Consider the following 14,291-nt stretch of genomic DNA (forward strand, 5'->3'; position numbering starts at 1 on the left):
TGAAGACCTGATCTGCAATGTGCTCTTTGCGTCTAGAAACGTTCTATTTTAAATAAGCAAGTCAAAACGCTTAAAATATTTGTTGACAATGTACGATTGTACAGTTTATAAATTTGCACAAATTTTTTAAACCTATTTACTAGCCACAAAATAGGATGTCCCTAGATCAGAGAGCACATTGCAGATCAGGCTTAAGCGAGATAAATAATTTTTCTCTCGCTTCTACTTGCAGTCTTCTCCTTACGCTTCCCAGTAAACACCAACAGTTACAGTTCTTACTCAACGATGTAACTGTAATGTACAACATGTGTTATATTGTTGAATGGGGAAATTATAATACTGATCTTATGTAAATGAGTCCCTAATAGCACAATGCATTGGCTAAACATTGGTTGAACGCTGGTCCAATATTGGTCATATTGGAAATGCACTGGCAAATATTTCCCAATGTAAAGCCAATACTGGCCGTGGAACAAATGCAAATATTGCGCGATAATAATTAACGTAATATTATATTTACATTGAAGTGCACTGGACACTATTTAGCAATATATTGGTCTAATATTGATATCAATATTAGACCAATATATTGCAGAATATATCAATATTAGACCTAAATTGATATCAATATTGGACCAATATTGCCGAACAGGCAGATAAATAAGAGGAGGCGCCCATCCTACAATATTGGTCCAATACTGGAAAAGATTGGATTCACCTTGTATACCCAATATTACGCCAATATATTGTGCTACTAAGAACGTTTACTGGACGGTGTTTCTCTTATTTATGTAACATTTCCTTTTTCGCTTCGTGTTTCTTTCACAGCTACTCCTTCACTCCTTTACTCCGTGTATCGTGAACAATTTTTTAACGTGACTATAGATTCTTGGTAGAAACCAAACAAAATCGGTCTCGTCTCATAAACACGTAAAATACTTACAACACACATTTGAGTGATTACAAAACGGCACGTTGCATCCGATCTCCGCGGTCGCTTCGCCATTGTATTCCATTCCCGCTGGCGCCTCATCGATAAGCTTTGCGGCGAACCGTCCAAGTCTGTCCCGCGCCTCGGACAGGTCTCTGGCTATCTGGGGAAAGTGAAGAGACATATTGCTGTTATTTAGACCGGAGACAAATGAAGATCGATTTAAAGTCGCGGGGTATCGGCTCACCCACGCGTATACCGTGCGATTTCAAGTGGCCTCCTCCTCCTCCTTCCCCCCCCCCCTCCTCCTTCGGGCAACGGCGAGGCCGAATCGGCGGGGAGAAACGACGCGGGGACGCGGCCGCGGGAGTCTCGTTACCTCTCGAAGCGAGGCGCGGTTATCGTTGGAATGTTAAAAGGCCCCGACTCCTCGTCAACTCGGATTTATTCGAATTAAAAGCTTCGCAGGGCCGCACGCGACGGCGCGAAACGAACTCTCGCAATCTTCTCGGTCCGCCCCGCGAAACGCGCAACGTAACGCCACCGCCCTCTACGGTTCGCTAACGTAAACCGTCTCCTCCTTACCGCCCCCAGCGACGTCGATAAAACGCCGCGTGCCGGGCGCGAGTAAAGGCGCGACCGACATTACCGGCGGTTCTCCTCGCCGCTTCCAGGTTTGCTGTCGGGTCACAGATCTGCGTGGCGCGAGATCCTCCGGCGTTGTTTGGACGAGCGGATTATCCCGGTTTGCGCCAGCGAAGTGAAGTAAATATTGGCCGAGACACTGCCGGGTCTCTTGACTATTGAAGTGGGAAAATTAATTGACGTTGGAAGGACCCGTGACAGGTGTTTCGATCTGTATTCGCCGTTCCCGTTTGACCGCGTGAGATGAACGAGACTAATGAGTTGCCACCGGGGACAGCGTCGCTCCTTGAAGAGCTCGAGAGTGCGTATCCTCGTTCGACTCTCGCGCGATCGCAGGCACGCAATTCTTACCACGATCTTTCGTTATCGTTGGGCTTGTTCGTGTTGCTTGAAATCTGCAAAAGTTTCTGCACTTTAAGAAGACCCCGGTTTCCACCAGTGTCGCTTAACTTTAATCTTAGTTTGATTGTTTGTTCAAGGGCCAGTTTCACTAACGGTTATCAGTTAGCTAGGGTTCAGTCGACTCCTTACCTTTTTCTACCTTGTTCTCGAAGAAGAGACAGAGAATCAATTAACCTTTGGTTAGCACTTAACCGACGTTTGGTGAAACTGGCCCTAAGGCCCTAACTTTAAGGCCTAATCTACAATGTGCTCTCTGTGTCTAGAAACATTCTACTTTGTGGCCAATAATTAGTCTAACAACTTTGTGCAAGTTGATAAATTGTATATTATACACTGTATAATCGTACACTGTCGACGATTTTTTTAAGCATTTCAATTTGTTTATATAAAATAGAATGTTTCTCGACGCAGAAAGCACGTTGCAGATTAGGCTTGAGCTTAGCTTAATTCGTTCTTTGTCACTTTCCACCTGTTACTTTAGACAGAGACAGCCGTGAACTAAACTCGGATTAAAGTTAAGCGACGTTTGGCGAAACCAGGTCTAAGCGCCTGGTTTTGCCAACGTCGCTGAATTTGAAACTTGGCTTAATTCGTTCTTTGTCACTTTCTAACTGTCACTCTAGAAAAAGACAAACATGTGTTAAGCCAAGGATAAAGTTAGGCAACGTTTGGTGAAACCGGGTCTAAGGGAACGAACGAAGGGCGAATTGAACCAAAATCAGACTTAATATTACGAATAAAAGCTGCGAATTACACAGAGAGACGTAATAGATATGTGGCTTGCAAAGTTTCTGCCCTCAAATGTATGTCGATATGTTTAATTTACACATGGCTTTGCTTGTTATTTAGAGAAACTTATGGTTTTGTTGAGAGACGGCAGAACATTAATCGGCTATCTTAAAAGTGTCGATCAGTTTGCTAATATAGTACTTCAGAGTACCATTGAAAGGATACACGTCGGTCAGGAATATGGTGATATCCCGAGAGGGATCTTCATAGTAAGAGGGGAGAATGTTGTGCTCTTAGGAGAAATAGTAAGCGTTTTTCCACGAACGGAAAGAATACTTGTTTGTAGCTCCGCTGACAAATGATCCCCACGCGGTGTTCGGCTAACGAGTACGCCCACGTTACAGGACATAGAGAAGGAGAAGGTGCTGCCGCTTAAAAAGGTGACGGTGGACGAGATCTTGGACGCCCAGAGGCGCGAGCAGGAGTCGAAGCAGGAGCAGAAAAAGCGAGTGAACAAGGCTTTGAAGGAGCGGGGTTTCGCGTACATACCGGATTTGAGTCACGACGACATGTACTGACGTACGAATGTATATAATTTTTGTATCAGGTTTACCCGATGGACTTGTATCGATTAAATGTAATGACTCGTTCGTGGGGCGAGAAAATGCATTATTTCCCGACCACTCGCGACGTCGAAGCCGCAGGGCACGACGATCTATCGAAATGTTTACTTGACTTTCGTTATTATTTGAGAACAGTCTTTCAATCGATTCAACAACTTTTTTCGCTCGAACGCGTAGTTGATCTTTTTACATTTGTTTCTTATACGATTGTAAACCTTTCGAAACCTTGCATACTAAACTTACTGAAGGCGCATAAAGATAATAATCACACTTTACATCAAAGCATATAGTTTATATGTATTGTGCAATTTGATGATTACAGAATAAAATAAAAAAACACTGTTGCATTTTATAGCAATACACGGTTTTCACAAACGTCTTTTATCAAAATTGTCATGGAAGGAAAATTAAATTCTCCTGAATATCATCATATGCACAGTTAATAACGATTTAATTTCCACATAAATGGAATAAATAATCCAGTTACTGTTGGATAATCAATTTTCGCTCGGGACAAAATTGTATGTAGGATATGTCTCGTGCAAGGTAAGTGTAGATGGAAGAAAAATGTCATGAAGTAAAGTTAAATGATCTCGGATGCCTCACAATTCATACTTCCATGCATTTTTGTGCGCGGGTTACAAAGTTCAATTGCATTATTTTTTTCTTAAATAAAACTTCATATTTTTACATTAATCAATGCAGCTTTTCTTTCTTTACAAAAAGCTATTACAAAGCAACGCTCAGAAATGATCGCGAATATCTAATAGGTATCTCTGTAATCAGTCAGTCGAGATAATTTCTAAACTTACAATTTTCAAGTATAACTTTAGAACAGTTTTCCGTAGAGAAGAAAAAACTGCGTCAATTAGTGTGCACTTAAAGACACGGGGTTCCACATAAAGTAAGTGCAATCGCACCTTGTAATGATTTATGTACAAAAACGCATAAAATATAGAAACTTGAATCTAAATCATTAAATTTTGCCCCGCAACATTTTGTCCCATCTCCAGTCGTTTTATAGATACAGCCCTGCTCAAGTTTGCGTGAGACACCCCGTCATAAGGTCATATTTGTAAACTTAAATTAATGTCGAAATTCTCCTGAGACTTAAAGTATACAAAGAAATCTACTTATACTTAACGATATGCTAATACTAATAATTAAATAACTCGTATATGTAGATATAGCTTAAAATGATGTCTCTTGAAAGCTATCTCTTATCTTTGCTGGATTTAACGTCGATTCATCTCGCAACTTATGTTTACGCTCCTCGCTTCTCGCACTCTTGACCGCGCCTTCCCTCACGGACTTTTTAGAGTCGTTCCGTTGCAAGCTGGTCCCTCGTTTTCGCGGAGAAGGCAACTCCTCTGTTTTCTCCGTGGAATTATTCGCGCTATTCGTGCTGCCGGACGCAATGCCGGAAGTATCAGATTCGGGTTGGTTACCGTCCAAGCAACATAACAAACTGTCAGATAGCGTATCATCGTTTAATATATTCAAATCGGATTCCGATTGCTCGAAGTCGCCTGTCCGCGACGTAAAGCTAAGATCAACGGGACTGGCGGTTAACACGCTCCTCGATAACAAATATTCCCTGAACGTGCTCGTTATGGACATGGAACTTTGTTGCGTACAGGCGCAGCAGTTTGCAATAGATTGTACACAGCTGTGCTTGTCGAGCGTGGCCAATCCATTGTTTCCTTCGGTTTCCTTCGTGTGAGCTAGCGCATTGTCCGTACTGTTGTACGTCTGGGATTCCTCTAAAATGGAAGTGCAATTGTTTATTGCACTAACCATGTCTATATTTGATCCGCGCAAATCGCAGCTGTTGCCGCCAGCGACGAGATTGCATAGATTCGAGGTTGAAACGATCATCACTGGCTTTCTCGAACGTGGAGTCATCATAGTTTCCTGTTAAAAATTAGATCAAGGTCAAATTTTTCGTTTCACATCACACAATATTTTCGACATTTAATTACATATGTACTATGCACATAGAAATGTGCGTGAAAAGTTTACCTGCATGGCCTTCGTCATTTTTGTTGCGCTTTGCGTAATCGGACTCATGCTTCTATCATTGTTAGTAATAGGAGTCAAGATATAGTCGTTAGTTGCCAAGCTTCGTCGTAGCAAACTCGATGGCGTCGACGTGTGAACGGCGTACACATTCCTGAATCTGTTTTTTACCTTCGGAGACTGTAAATTATGCGTACATGCGCTTTCATGCGACTCAACATTCAAAGTGGCCTCGGATGACTTGACGTTCGAGGTACAAGTTTCCGCAGGAGAGCTTCGCGCATTCGTTGTCGCGACAGACGCGAGGGCGGATTCCGATTTTCGCCGTGCACCGTCGTTCGTTAAATTATCACAGTGACTTACATTGCGAGTGGAGTACAGGTCGGGCGGCTCACTGAGCGGTCGCGTTAATTTACCAGCGTCAGATTGACTATCCTCGTTAATCATCACGTTAATCTCTTGTAAGCTTGTACTGAGCTCGATCGAACCCAAACCCTGTTTCGTGTCCTGCTGCGCGTCCTTTCCATCTACCTCGTCTCTCGTATTTATAGATTCGTCGACCGACAGCTTCTTTTTTGCCTTATAATTTGTCAAAGTCTCATTCTTAATGCTATCTATACTACTCGTGTGTTTGGCACGTAAAAGATCGTTGTTAGTCATATCACAGTTTTCCGTGCTAAGCTCGTCGTTTGATTTGCTAAGGACCGCTCTTGCCGGGGGAAATGAGTCTTCTAACTTCTATACATGCAACGAAAAATAGAAAAGTGGTAAACGTGCTGTTGTTACACACAAACAAATAGTAAACACATAACGGCAGATATTCTGTGGAAAAATAAGAAGACTAACCGTCGACAATATATTTTCTTCACTGCTCGACCTCGTTATATTGCATCCGATATTAATGTCAACGAACTTTTTGTGGCCTAAGATCTTCCTTTGAAAGATATGCTTCTTGATGGAGTCACCGAGACTCTTGGTTTTGCAATTCTTCACGTGCCTGGGTGTACCCTGGCCGTTCTCCTTGTTAAATTGCTTCACGAGCCGTCGCTTCTTAGCTGACTCGGGCATGGCTTGTATATGGGCGTACAGCTGAGCCAAGGCTGCCTGCGTGTCCTGCGTGGAATTAGCCTTCGCCGTTAGCTTACGATCGACGAAGCTGAACACCGTGCGGGCTGTGTTAGTAGCGTCCGGTACAGACTCGTTCAGCTGTAATTGCAAATCACTCATCGTATCGCGCGAGGACGGGACCAAGTATTTTAAATCTGAAACTTACATCGGTCTTCTTGGGGCTTAGCAACTTTCTTTCCTGCTCCACCCAGTACGCTCTTATATCCGTGGCCAATTTCGATGGAATCTCAAACAATTCCGTACCCTTCCTAATCATAAATGCAACTAGACACGACAGATTTTGAGAATTGATGTGCAACGCCTCGGGCGACAGTTTTCGCGGGCACAACAGGTGCGGCGTGAAGAGAGTGGCCAGCGTGTCGCTGTTCATCTTGTTACTGTGCTCGTAACTCGCAGTCTTGTTCAACAGGGTAAGAATGGCCTTCAGTAAGATTCTGTTGGGGGGTGGCAAGAGCAGCAGCAGCAATTGCAAGGAACTCAGTAATCTCGCGTCGTTCGTCTTTGCGTCCAAGCTGCACAATTCTGCAAGCAATTTACACAATTGTGATGGCGCACACGTCGCGCTTAGTATACACAGATGAAACTGCACGGCTCTTTTCTTATTACCAGCGATCTGGCAGTGCGCTGGATAATGCAGGTCCGTCAGGAGCGGCTCAGATAATTCCGCCAGCAAGCCTTTTAACACAGAGGCACAATCGTGTACACTGAACCTGCCGTCATCGAGGTCTAAAAATACACCTTGGGACATGGCTGTCTTCAAGTCCTGCTGCCTCGTCAACTTTCCAGTACGTCGGAATATTCCCTCCTGTATGATATCTATAAAGTGTGAACTACATTTAATTCTCTACTCTTTGATTCCCCGTTACCTGATGCGGTCTACCTACTCTGCTCCTTGGACAGATAATCTATGAGCTGTGTCAAGTGATTTATACCATCCTCGGACAACATGACACCTTCTGTACCCTTTTCCAAGTTAACCGAGGACTTGGATTTCTTGGTGAAGCTCAGGAGGCCCCACCTCTTCAGCCTTGCTTTCTCAGTAGTGCTATCGCTGCTGGAGAATGGTACAACGAGATGTTATCTCAGCGTCGTGCGATTTGTGTATGTTTACAGTGAGATTCGTTGTAATTAGAAAGGGCTCACTGGTCATCAGTTACGACAAACAAGCGGTCGAGCGTTGCCCGGTAAAACTACGGCGGAATACAAGGGCGAGATACGAGCGAAGCTACGTATGAAAGATCGCTCGCCTGTCGCGGCGGAGTGTCAACGGTACACCAATCGTGCGAGGAATACGGATAGTCGTGAAAAACGTAGGCGCATTACTTACTCCTCCGTGTTGAGATCCAGCTCGAAGGACAGGTGCATTTTTACGAGCGTGTGAAATTGCTCGGGATTGACCTTTCGCATTCTGAAGGCCAGTTTTCCATCCACCCCGTCGTTAAAATCTGCCATCGTTGCGCGTATGGCGAAACAGGCAATTTAAACGCGCTCTTTACATCTTGAATGCCGGCAACGGCAGTGATGCCACCATTGCCACCACGCATTGACGGTCGGTCGTGATGCACAGAGTACACGGACTATAGATGTATGTTACAGCGGTTTTCATTGGCAGAACTGGTGCGCGCTGAGTGCTTTGTTCATAGGGTCTGTTTTTTATTACTGCACTCCTGAACTAATGCACACTGGTGTTGGAATGAGTTGGAATGAGAGGTAATCTATTTGTTTCATTTTAACTTATTGCACTAGTTCAGTAGTGCAGTAATAAAGAACAGGCCTATAGTCAACTCTTATATTTAAAGCCCGTATCAGACTACGGATTGGGATTGGGATTAGATTGAAATTTAACCAATCACAGTAAAGTTTACTAATCTCAAGTTCAGTAACTTTTACTCTGATTGGTCAAATTTCAATCTAATCCCAATCCCAATCCGTAGTCTGATACGGGCTTCAGGATTATCTTAAATATATACATACCTTTTGAAATATAATTCTTTTTACATTTAGCCAGTTAAATGTAGCATCTGTACGATCACTTTTTGGCTAGATGAATAATTTCTTAACATGTATTTAAGGCGACTTTAAACATAAAAATTGGCTATGAGCGAGTTTTAAACCCGCTGCAGACGATACTATTTTTCCTGCTGTACGGGAATTCTGTAACTTGCTATCGAGGTTTTTCGTTAACTAGGAACAACCAATGAAAATCTGCGTCTTTTTCGAAGATCGTCCTCGTCATTGGCTGTCGCTAGTTAACGATACCGAAAGGCATCGATTGCAAGTTGCAGAATTCCCGTACAGGATTGCTTCCGATTTAATAAATTACTAGAAATCCTGAGTGCTGAGTGGTGCAATGATAGTAATTTATTAGATTGCAAGCAGTCCAGCAGGAGCGCTGTCAACAGACAACTCGATTCGTATTCGTGCGTATCACGTGGTTCTCATATGCATGAAGCTTTCGTGGTTATATTAACGATGAGTACGGGACTACGGGAGGTACGGGATAAAACATAGATTTTTATATACAATAACAATATCTATTGTGTACTGTGTAATCCACAAAAAACAACATTTGAACTATTAGAATCGTAAGTTGTATAAGATTTCCAGGTAGCACACATGGTCTTAAGCCCGCTGCAGACGATGCTATTTTTCCTGCTGGATTGCTTGCGATTTACTAAATTACTAGGAATCCTGAGTGCTGAATGGTGCAACGATAGTAATTTATTAGATTGCAAGCAATCCAGCAGGAAAAATAGCATCGTCTGCAGCGGGCTTTATTGTCTATTTTACGTTATATTTCGTCCAAGAAGTCATATGTCTTTTGTATGACATGTATTTGACGCCTTATTGTGGACGATATATTATGACGTTATAAAAAGAGTATGAGTTAGACGTCTTTTTAAGACCAAATTTGGTACTCTACAATTTTATTTTCATTTTTTAAAGTTGTTTTATTTAAAGCAAACTGTTTTTTAATATTCCATTTTAAGTTTTTTATTTATATGTACATATACCGTAACTATTGTTAATAAAAATCTATTTTCATTACCGTTTATGTGCAGTAGAATCAGTAGGTGTTTAGTAATTTTGTTATTATTTGAAAATTTTAATATTGTAAAGCGTACAAATTTAAATAATGTAAAACATACATATAATAATTATATTTCCTTATATTTTCATCTCACGTCGGAGAGAACATTTCAGAACGTAGCTCGAATAAATAAAAGTATTAGAGACAATTTCTATAACTGTATAAGTTGATGATTAAAATTAAAATACATGTATGTATATTGTGTTTAGTGTTATATGATTAAAGTTTCAGTGCATTATTTTCTTCATGTTACAGTTATTCTTCACGTTACTTCTACTGAAATTCAAGATAATATAAGTAAACGGCAAGTGAAAGTAATTGGTTGGACCGTAATATATATATATATATACACATACTGTAAACAAGGAGATTAATTTTTAATTATTGTTTTAGCTATTAAAAATGGCAAGTAAAGCTATGCATGCGGATATAAACTTCACGTTCAAAGAAATGAAAAGAAATATAAGATTCCTTAAAAAACCATGTAATTGGGGAGTGTGTGTTCATGACACATCGATTGTTTTGGTATCAATGCTTAGTGACTCAGTAGAAGGAATGAAAATGGTGATCAATGATAAAATGGAAGTTAAGTTGTTTTATCGTAACACGTTCCTACCATGGATGACATTGAAAAAAATTAGGTCGATAGATCATCTTTCAGAAGTCGTCGAAAAATTGAATAACTTAAGACCCCTTCCTGAGGTCGAGCATGTTCCTACTGACATTCATTAAAATTTCAATCAAACATACAAACATATTTATTAACTAACATGTTTTTCTATTATACATTACATATTTTATTACAAATATACATTTATTATACATGCATGAGTACATAAGTTTGATAGAAAAAAAGAGAATGAGAATTTCTGTACAAAGTTCTTTCTTATTGAAACGCTGAAAAAAATAATTATAAAAATGTAATTTAATCCTATAATCAAGCAAATAAATTGTTTAGAATTAAATCATGTTCTCAGCAATTCATAACATTAAACATACGTCAATTTAACCCTAGAAAACACTTTGCATCACAGAAACCTTGACCAACAAAACCACAATCACCGGTCCGGGTAGAGTAGATTATGAATAAGTTTACTTATGAAAAGTATACACGAATGAAATATTTATTTTAAAGTCCTATCTTGGATGCTATTCTTTTTTTTCGTTGTCTCTCCGCCTTCGCTATAAGTTCGTTGCATCGCTTAGACAATAGCAGCGCTATTTCCATCCTTCTTTGAATATTTTTCTTTTTGAGATTTTTACGTCTTATCACGCGGCAATGAGCACACCAAAACTGTCCAAAGTGTAACTTCACCGAATCTTTAGGATCAACAAATCCCAGGCATTGTCTAGAGAACCTGCACATAATTTAAGAACAATTTTCAATGGCGATTTATACAACTTGAAAAACGAATTATTACAATGAATTGTAAAAATATTTACCATGGTATCACATGTTTACGAGATCTTCCTTCGCACAATAGAAGAGATTGCAGTGTGTTAATATGTTTCATAATATCCTCTACAGAATTTGGGGTAGTCATTCTCGGCAAATTTATTGCTTCGTTCTCGATAAATGCCTAGATAAAAGAAAGATATGAAATTTAATAGCACAAAACGTTTGCAATATCCTGAATGTTAGTACCTCATAGTCGTAAACTATAGATATCTAGTAAACGCCTTACTTGGATTCCAATATTCACTACTGAAAATTTACAGTGAACGTGATGTAAACTATAGAGTTTCAGTACTGACAGTGAATATCGGAACTCAGTCTTGGGTATCTACGAGAATATTAAATTTTTACATGTTTTTAGATTAATATCATGAAAGAAAGACAGAAAAGAATAAATCATTGTAAGTTTTAGTAGAAAATAATCTTTTTACCTGAATGGTTAAATTAGATTTCACGACGAGACGTTTCCCAGGTTCACCATTCGGTTTCCACATTCCAATGACCACTGAATCAGGCAAAGCTACGCAAGTCCATTTATCTGGTAGGTGTACATTTTTTATATTTTCCAAAATACTCGAAGATTTTCCAGTAATAGCTTGTTTTTTTATTTGTGCAACGTTATTGGTCATCACTGTCGAGGACTCGGTGTGTGCATCCATTACACACAGATTTTGAGTATTAGTGTATGCATCCATTACACACAGATCTTTAGTATTAGTATATGCATCCATTACATGCAGATTTTCAGTATTAGTGCACCCTTCCATTACAAGCAGCTTTTTAGATTTAGTGTATGTGTTTATTACACTCAGATTTTTAGTATTTTTCAAAGTGGTCGAACAAGTGTTAGCAACATTTCTTTTCTTTTTTTGTGGAGCGATATTGATCACTGAATCGTCATTTTCTTTTTTAACGTTCTGTAGAAAGAAAAGTACAGTATGAAAATCGGACATATTTATAAAAATATTTAAATTCACTAGGAATCAGATTATGTACATACCGAATTATATAAATGAGGGATTGCTGTTTTAACCAAACTTGATTTTTCTTTATTCATTTTAAAAATCGATCCATCATACAAGCGAATTTTGAATTGGCTCAAAATATCTTTTTTATGAAAATGCAATTCGCAAATGACTTCTGAATCGTTGAGGGGCCGGTTCAAAGCAGTTTCCCAATGTTTACGACGTTGTGGATCCTTATCAAGTTAATTTTAATATGCAAGCATAAAATAAATCTTGCTGTATAGAATGCATACCTACCCTTGGGACACAAAATAAAGTTTTTTTCTTTAGACCATGGGCCACGTTGCGTTTGTGGTCCATTGCCGAGCCTGTCAGGCAATGCGGGTAAGAACACTTTCTTCTCATTGTCCCTGAAACAGGACCAAATAAAATCTGTCTTTTGTCTGTTGCCGAGTTTGCCAAACAACGTAGGTAAAAACACTTTTTTTTTATTGTTTTGGAAAAAGAATCATAAAATGCTAAAATAGAAAGTTCTCAAATCATCTGCAATACTGTTATATCAATTTCGAGATTGTATACGATAATTGCAAAACCGCGAATAATTTCAAGTCTCTTGCTCTTCAAACTACGATTACTGAAATATAAAAAATTGTTACTTACCAGAATAAAAATGAATTCCTTGAAACAAGTAACGCATTTCACAAGTTTCGAGCAGGCTCGATACGTCAATCTGTGTATCTCTGAAACATGCATGGAGTCTGTATAAGGAGACCGAACTAGGCCTGATTACGTCACCGAGCGTGAGCCGTCATTAGGCTTGTTTTCTATTCCTACACTGGTAAACTAGTGCAATAAATTAGAGTGAGACAAGCAAATTTTTTCTCATTCTAGCTTACTGCACTAGTTGACCAGTATAGGAACCATGGAGTTAATGTATAAGGAGACCGAACTGCCCGTAATCAGAATGGGCCGATGTTTGTGCCCGCCAGACGTTCTGAAAAGCAATACTGGGAGCGCTGTCATCAACTAACTCCATTCGCATTCGTACGTGACCATAGACATATAAAAGATAGACTGCTTATGAGGTAGTAGGGGATGTCCTCCTGAGGGAAAAGGACAACACCAATTTATTTGGGTATCTATCTTCTTCTAGTGTACGTGATCACGTGGGCGTGATCACGTGATCACCTTCAGATCACGTCCACTAGAGGAAGACAGATACCCAAATAAATTCATGTTGTCCTTTTCCCTCAGGAGGATGCCCCCACCTAGGGTTCCACTGCCTCATAAGCAGTCTATCTTTTATATGTCTATGTACGTGACACATGGTTGTCATATGCATGAAGCTGTCGTGGTTATATTAATGATAGAGTACGAGAGGTTATATCAATTTCGAGACTATATACGATATTCGTAAAACCGCGAATAATTTCAAGTTTCTTGCTCTTCGAACTACGATTACTGAAATATAAAAAATTGTTACTCGTACTTACCAGAATAAAAATTAATTCCTTGAAACTGCGTATTTCACAAGTTTCGAGCAGGCTCGATACGTCCGTAATAAGATGAGGAGATGGATTGTGTATCTCTGAAACTTGTGAAAATTACAAAAGTGAACGAATTCACAGGTTGAAATTAAAAATATTCTAGTATTCACTCACTTTTGTATTTTTCCTAAATCGATCCCCAGATAACAAAGGTTATACGCTGTATTTGTTGTTGTTTGTCTAGTTAATGGCTCCCGGTCCAATCACTGGACCGATACGGCCACGACGAACCAATAGACGTTATATATAGTTAAGCGATTACTTGAAGGTAATGTACAAAGCGAAGGTCCCAACTATCGGGTCTCGCGCGGGATGATGCAACCCCGCAGGATCAAAAATTGTTCTTCTAGGTTAGAAGGCGTGTCGCACGCTCGACGTCCCGAACGGAACTTATACGCTGTATTTACGAGCCAGTGAGATCAAGATCGGTAACTCATGAGCGAATTCTTAATCGCGTAAGGCGACGCCAGCGCTACAAGTGGCAAAATTTTGATTCACTGGATGGCACAAAATGGATTAGATTGAAATTTGACCAATCAGAGTAAAAGTTACTGAACTTGAGATTAGTAAACTTAACTGTAATTGGTTAAATTTCAATCCATAGAGCTATTACAGATAGAGGGAAGTAGGTATGGGACAACGTGTAAGCGCATGCGATAGTGGGATAAAAAGAGAACGTTGCAATAGAGGCCGGTGTGTCACTGTCTAACAGTCACGCGCATGCGCGTAACATGTGCGCTTGTAGGCAGAGCACA

At 40.1% G+C, this 14,291-nt stretch overlaps 3 protein-coding genes and 1 long non-coding RNA gene across 9 annotated transcripts; 2 read left to right on the top strand and 2 right to left on the bottom strand.

The window, feature by feature from the left end:
• Positions 1 to 1,615: 1,615 nt before the first annotated feature.
• LOC105567585 (U6 snRNA-associated Sm-like protein LSm1) lies at positions 1,616 to 3,357 on the top strand. The gene is made up of 3 exons (XM_012022543.1): positions 1,616 to 1,877; positions 2,828 to 3,012; positions 3,112 to 3,357. The coding sequence occupies exons 1-3, from the start codon at positions 1,820 to 1,822 to the stop codon at positions 3,283 to 3,285; spliced, it is 417 nt and encodes a 138-aa protein (XP_011877933.1). The 5' UTR covers positions 1,616 to 1,819; the 3' UTR covers positions 3,286 to 3,357.
• Positions 3,358 to 3,607: 250 nt separating this feature from the next.
• LOC105567586 lies at positions 3,608 to 8,162 on the bottom strand. 2 transcript variants are annotated; one of them, XM_012022546.1, is made up of 7 exons: positions 7,805 to 8,162; positions 7,362 to 7,528; positions 7,084 to 7,293; positions 6,623 to 6,999; positions 6,196 to 6,555; positions 5,353 to 6,087; positions 3,608 to 5,244 (listed from the first exon to the last, which is right to left on the bottom strand). In XM_012022546.1, the coding sequence occupies exons 1-7, from the start codon at positions 7,927 to 7,929 to the stop codon at positions 4,522 to 4,524; spliced, it is 2,697 nt and encodes an 898-aa protein (XP_011877936.1). In that variant the 5' UTR covers positions 7,930 to 8,162; the 3' UTR covers positions 3,608 to 4,521. The 2 variants fall into 2 exon arrangements, with proteins under 2 accessions (XP_011877936.1, XP_011877934.1); XM_012022544.1 differs by having other exon boundaries at positions 7,362 to 7,531; positions 7,805 to 8,161.
• Positions 8,163 to 8,638: 476 nt separating this feature from the next.
• Positions 8,639 to 10,361, top strand: LOC105567587. 2 transcript variants are annotated; one of them, XR_001009368.1, is made up of 3 exons: positions 8,639 to 9,062; positions 9,824 to 9,882; positions 9,962 to 10,361. It is a non-coding gene; the product is annotated as an uncharacterized LOC105567587 (long non-coding RNA). The 2 variants fall into 2 exon arrangements; XR_001009367.1 differs by having other exon boundaries at positions 8,642 to 9,062; positions 9,824 to 9,872.
• Positions 10,362 to 10,434: 73 nt separating this feature from the next.
• LOC105567588 lies at positions 10,435 to 13,665 on the bottom strand. Of its 4 annotated transcripts, none has more exons than XM_012022550.1 (8): positions 13,651 to 13,665; positions 13,483 to 13,577; positions 12,650 to 12,729; positions 12,287 to 12,399; positions 12,025 to 12,222; positions 11,456 to 11,941; positions 11,012 to 11,148; positions 10,435 to 10,926 (listed from the first exon to the last, which is right to left on the bottom strand). In XM_012022550.1, the coding sequence occupies exons 3-8, from the start codon at positions 12,684 to 12,686 to the stop codon at positions 10,698 to 10,700; spliced, it is 1,200 nt and encodes a 399-aa protein (XP_011877940.1). In that variant the 5' UTR covers positions 12,687 to 12,729; positions 13,483 to 13,577; positions 13,651 to 13,665; the 3' UTR covers positions 10,435 to 10,697. The 4 variants fall into 4 exon arrangements, with proteins under 4 accessions (XP_011877940.1, XP_011877938.1, XP_011877939.1 ...); XM_012022548.1 differs by lacking the exons at positions 13,483 to 13,577; positions 13,651 to 13,665 and adding exons at positions 12,886 to 13,033; positions 13,304 to 13,341; XM_012022549.1 differs by lacking the exon at positions 13,651 to 13,665 and having other exon boundaries at positions 13,483 to 13,589.
• Positions 13,666 to 14,291: the final 626 nt, after the last annotated feature.

Source organism: Vollenhovia emeryi, unplaced genomic scaffold (assembly GCF_000949405.1).
Source record: "Vollenhovia emeryi isolate VEMERY1.0 unplaced genomic scaffold, V.emery_V1.0 DF939136.1, whole genome shotgun sequence".
Lineage (NCBI taxonomy): Eukaryota > Metazoa > Arthropoda > Insecta > Hymenoptera > Formicidae > Vollenhovia > Vollenhovia emeryi.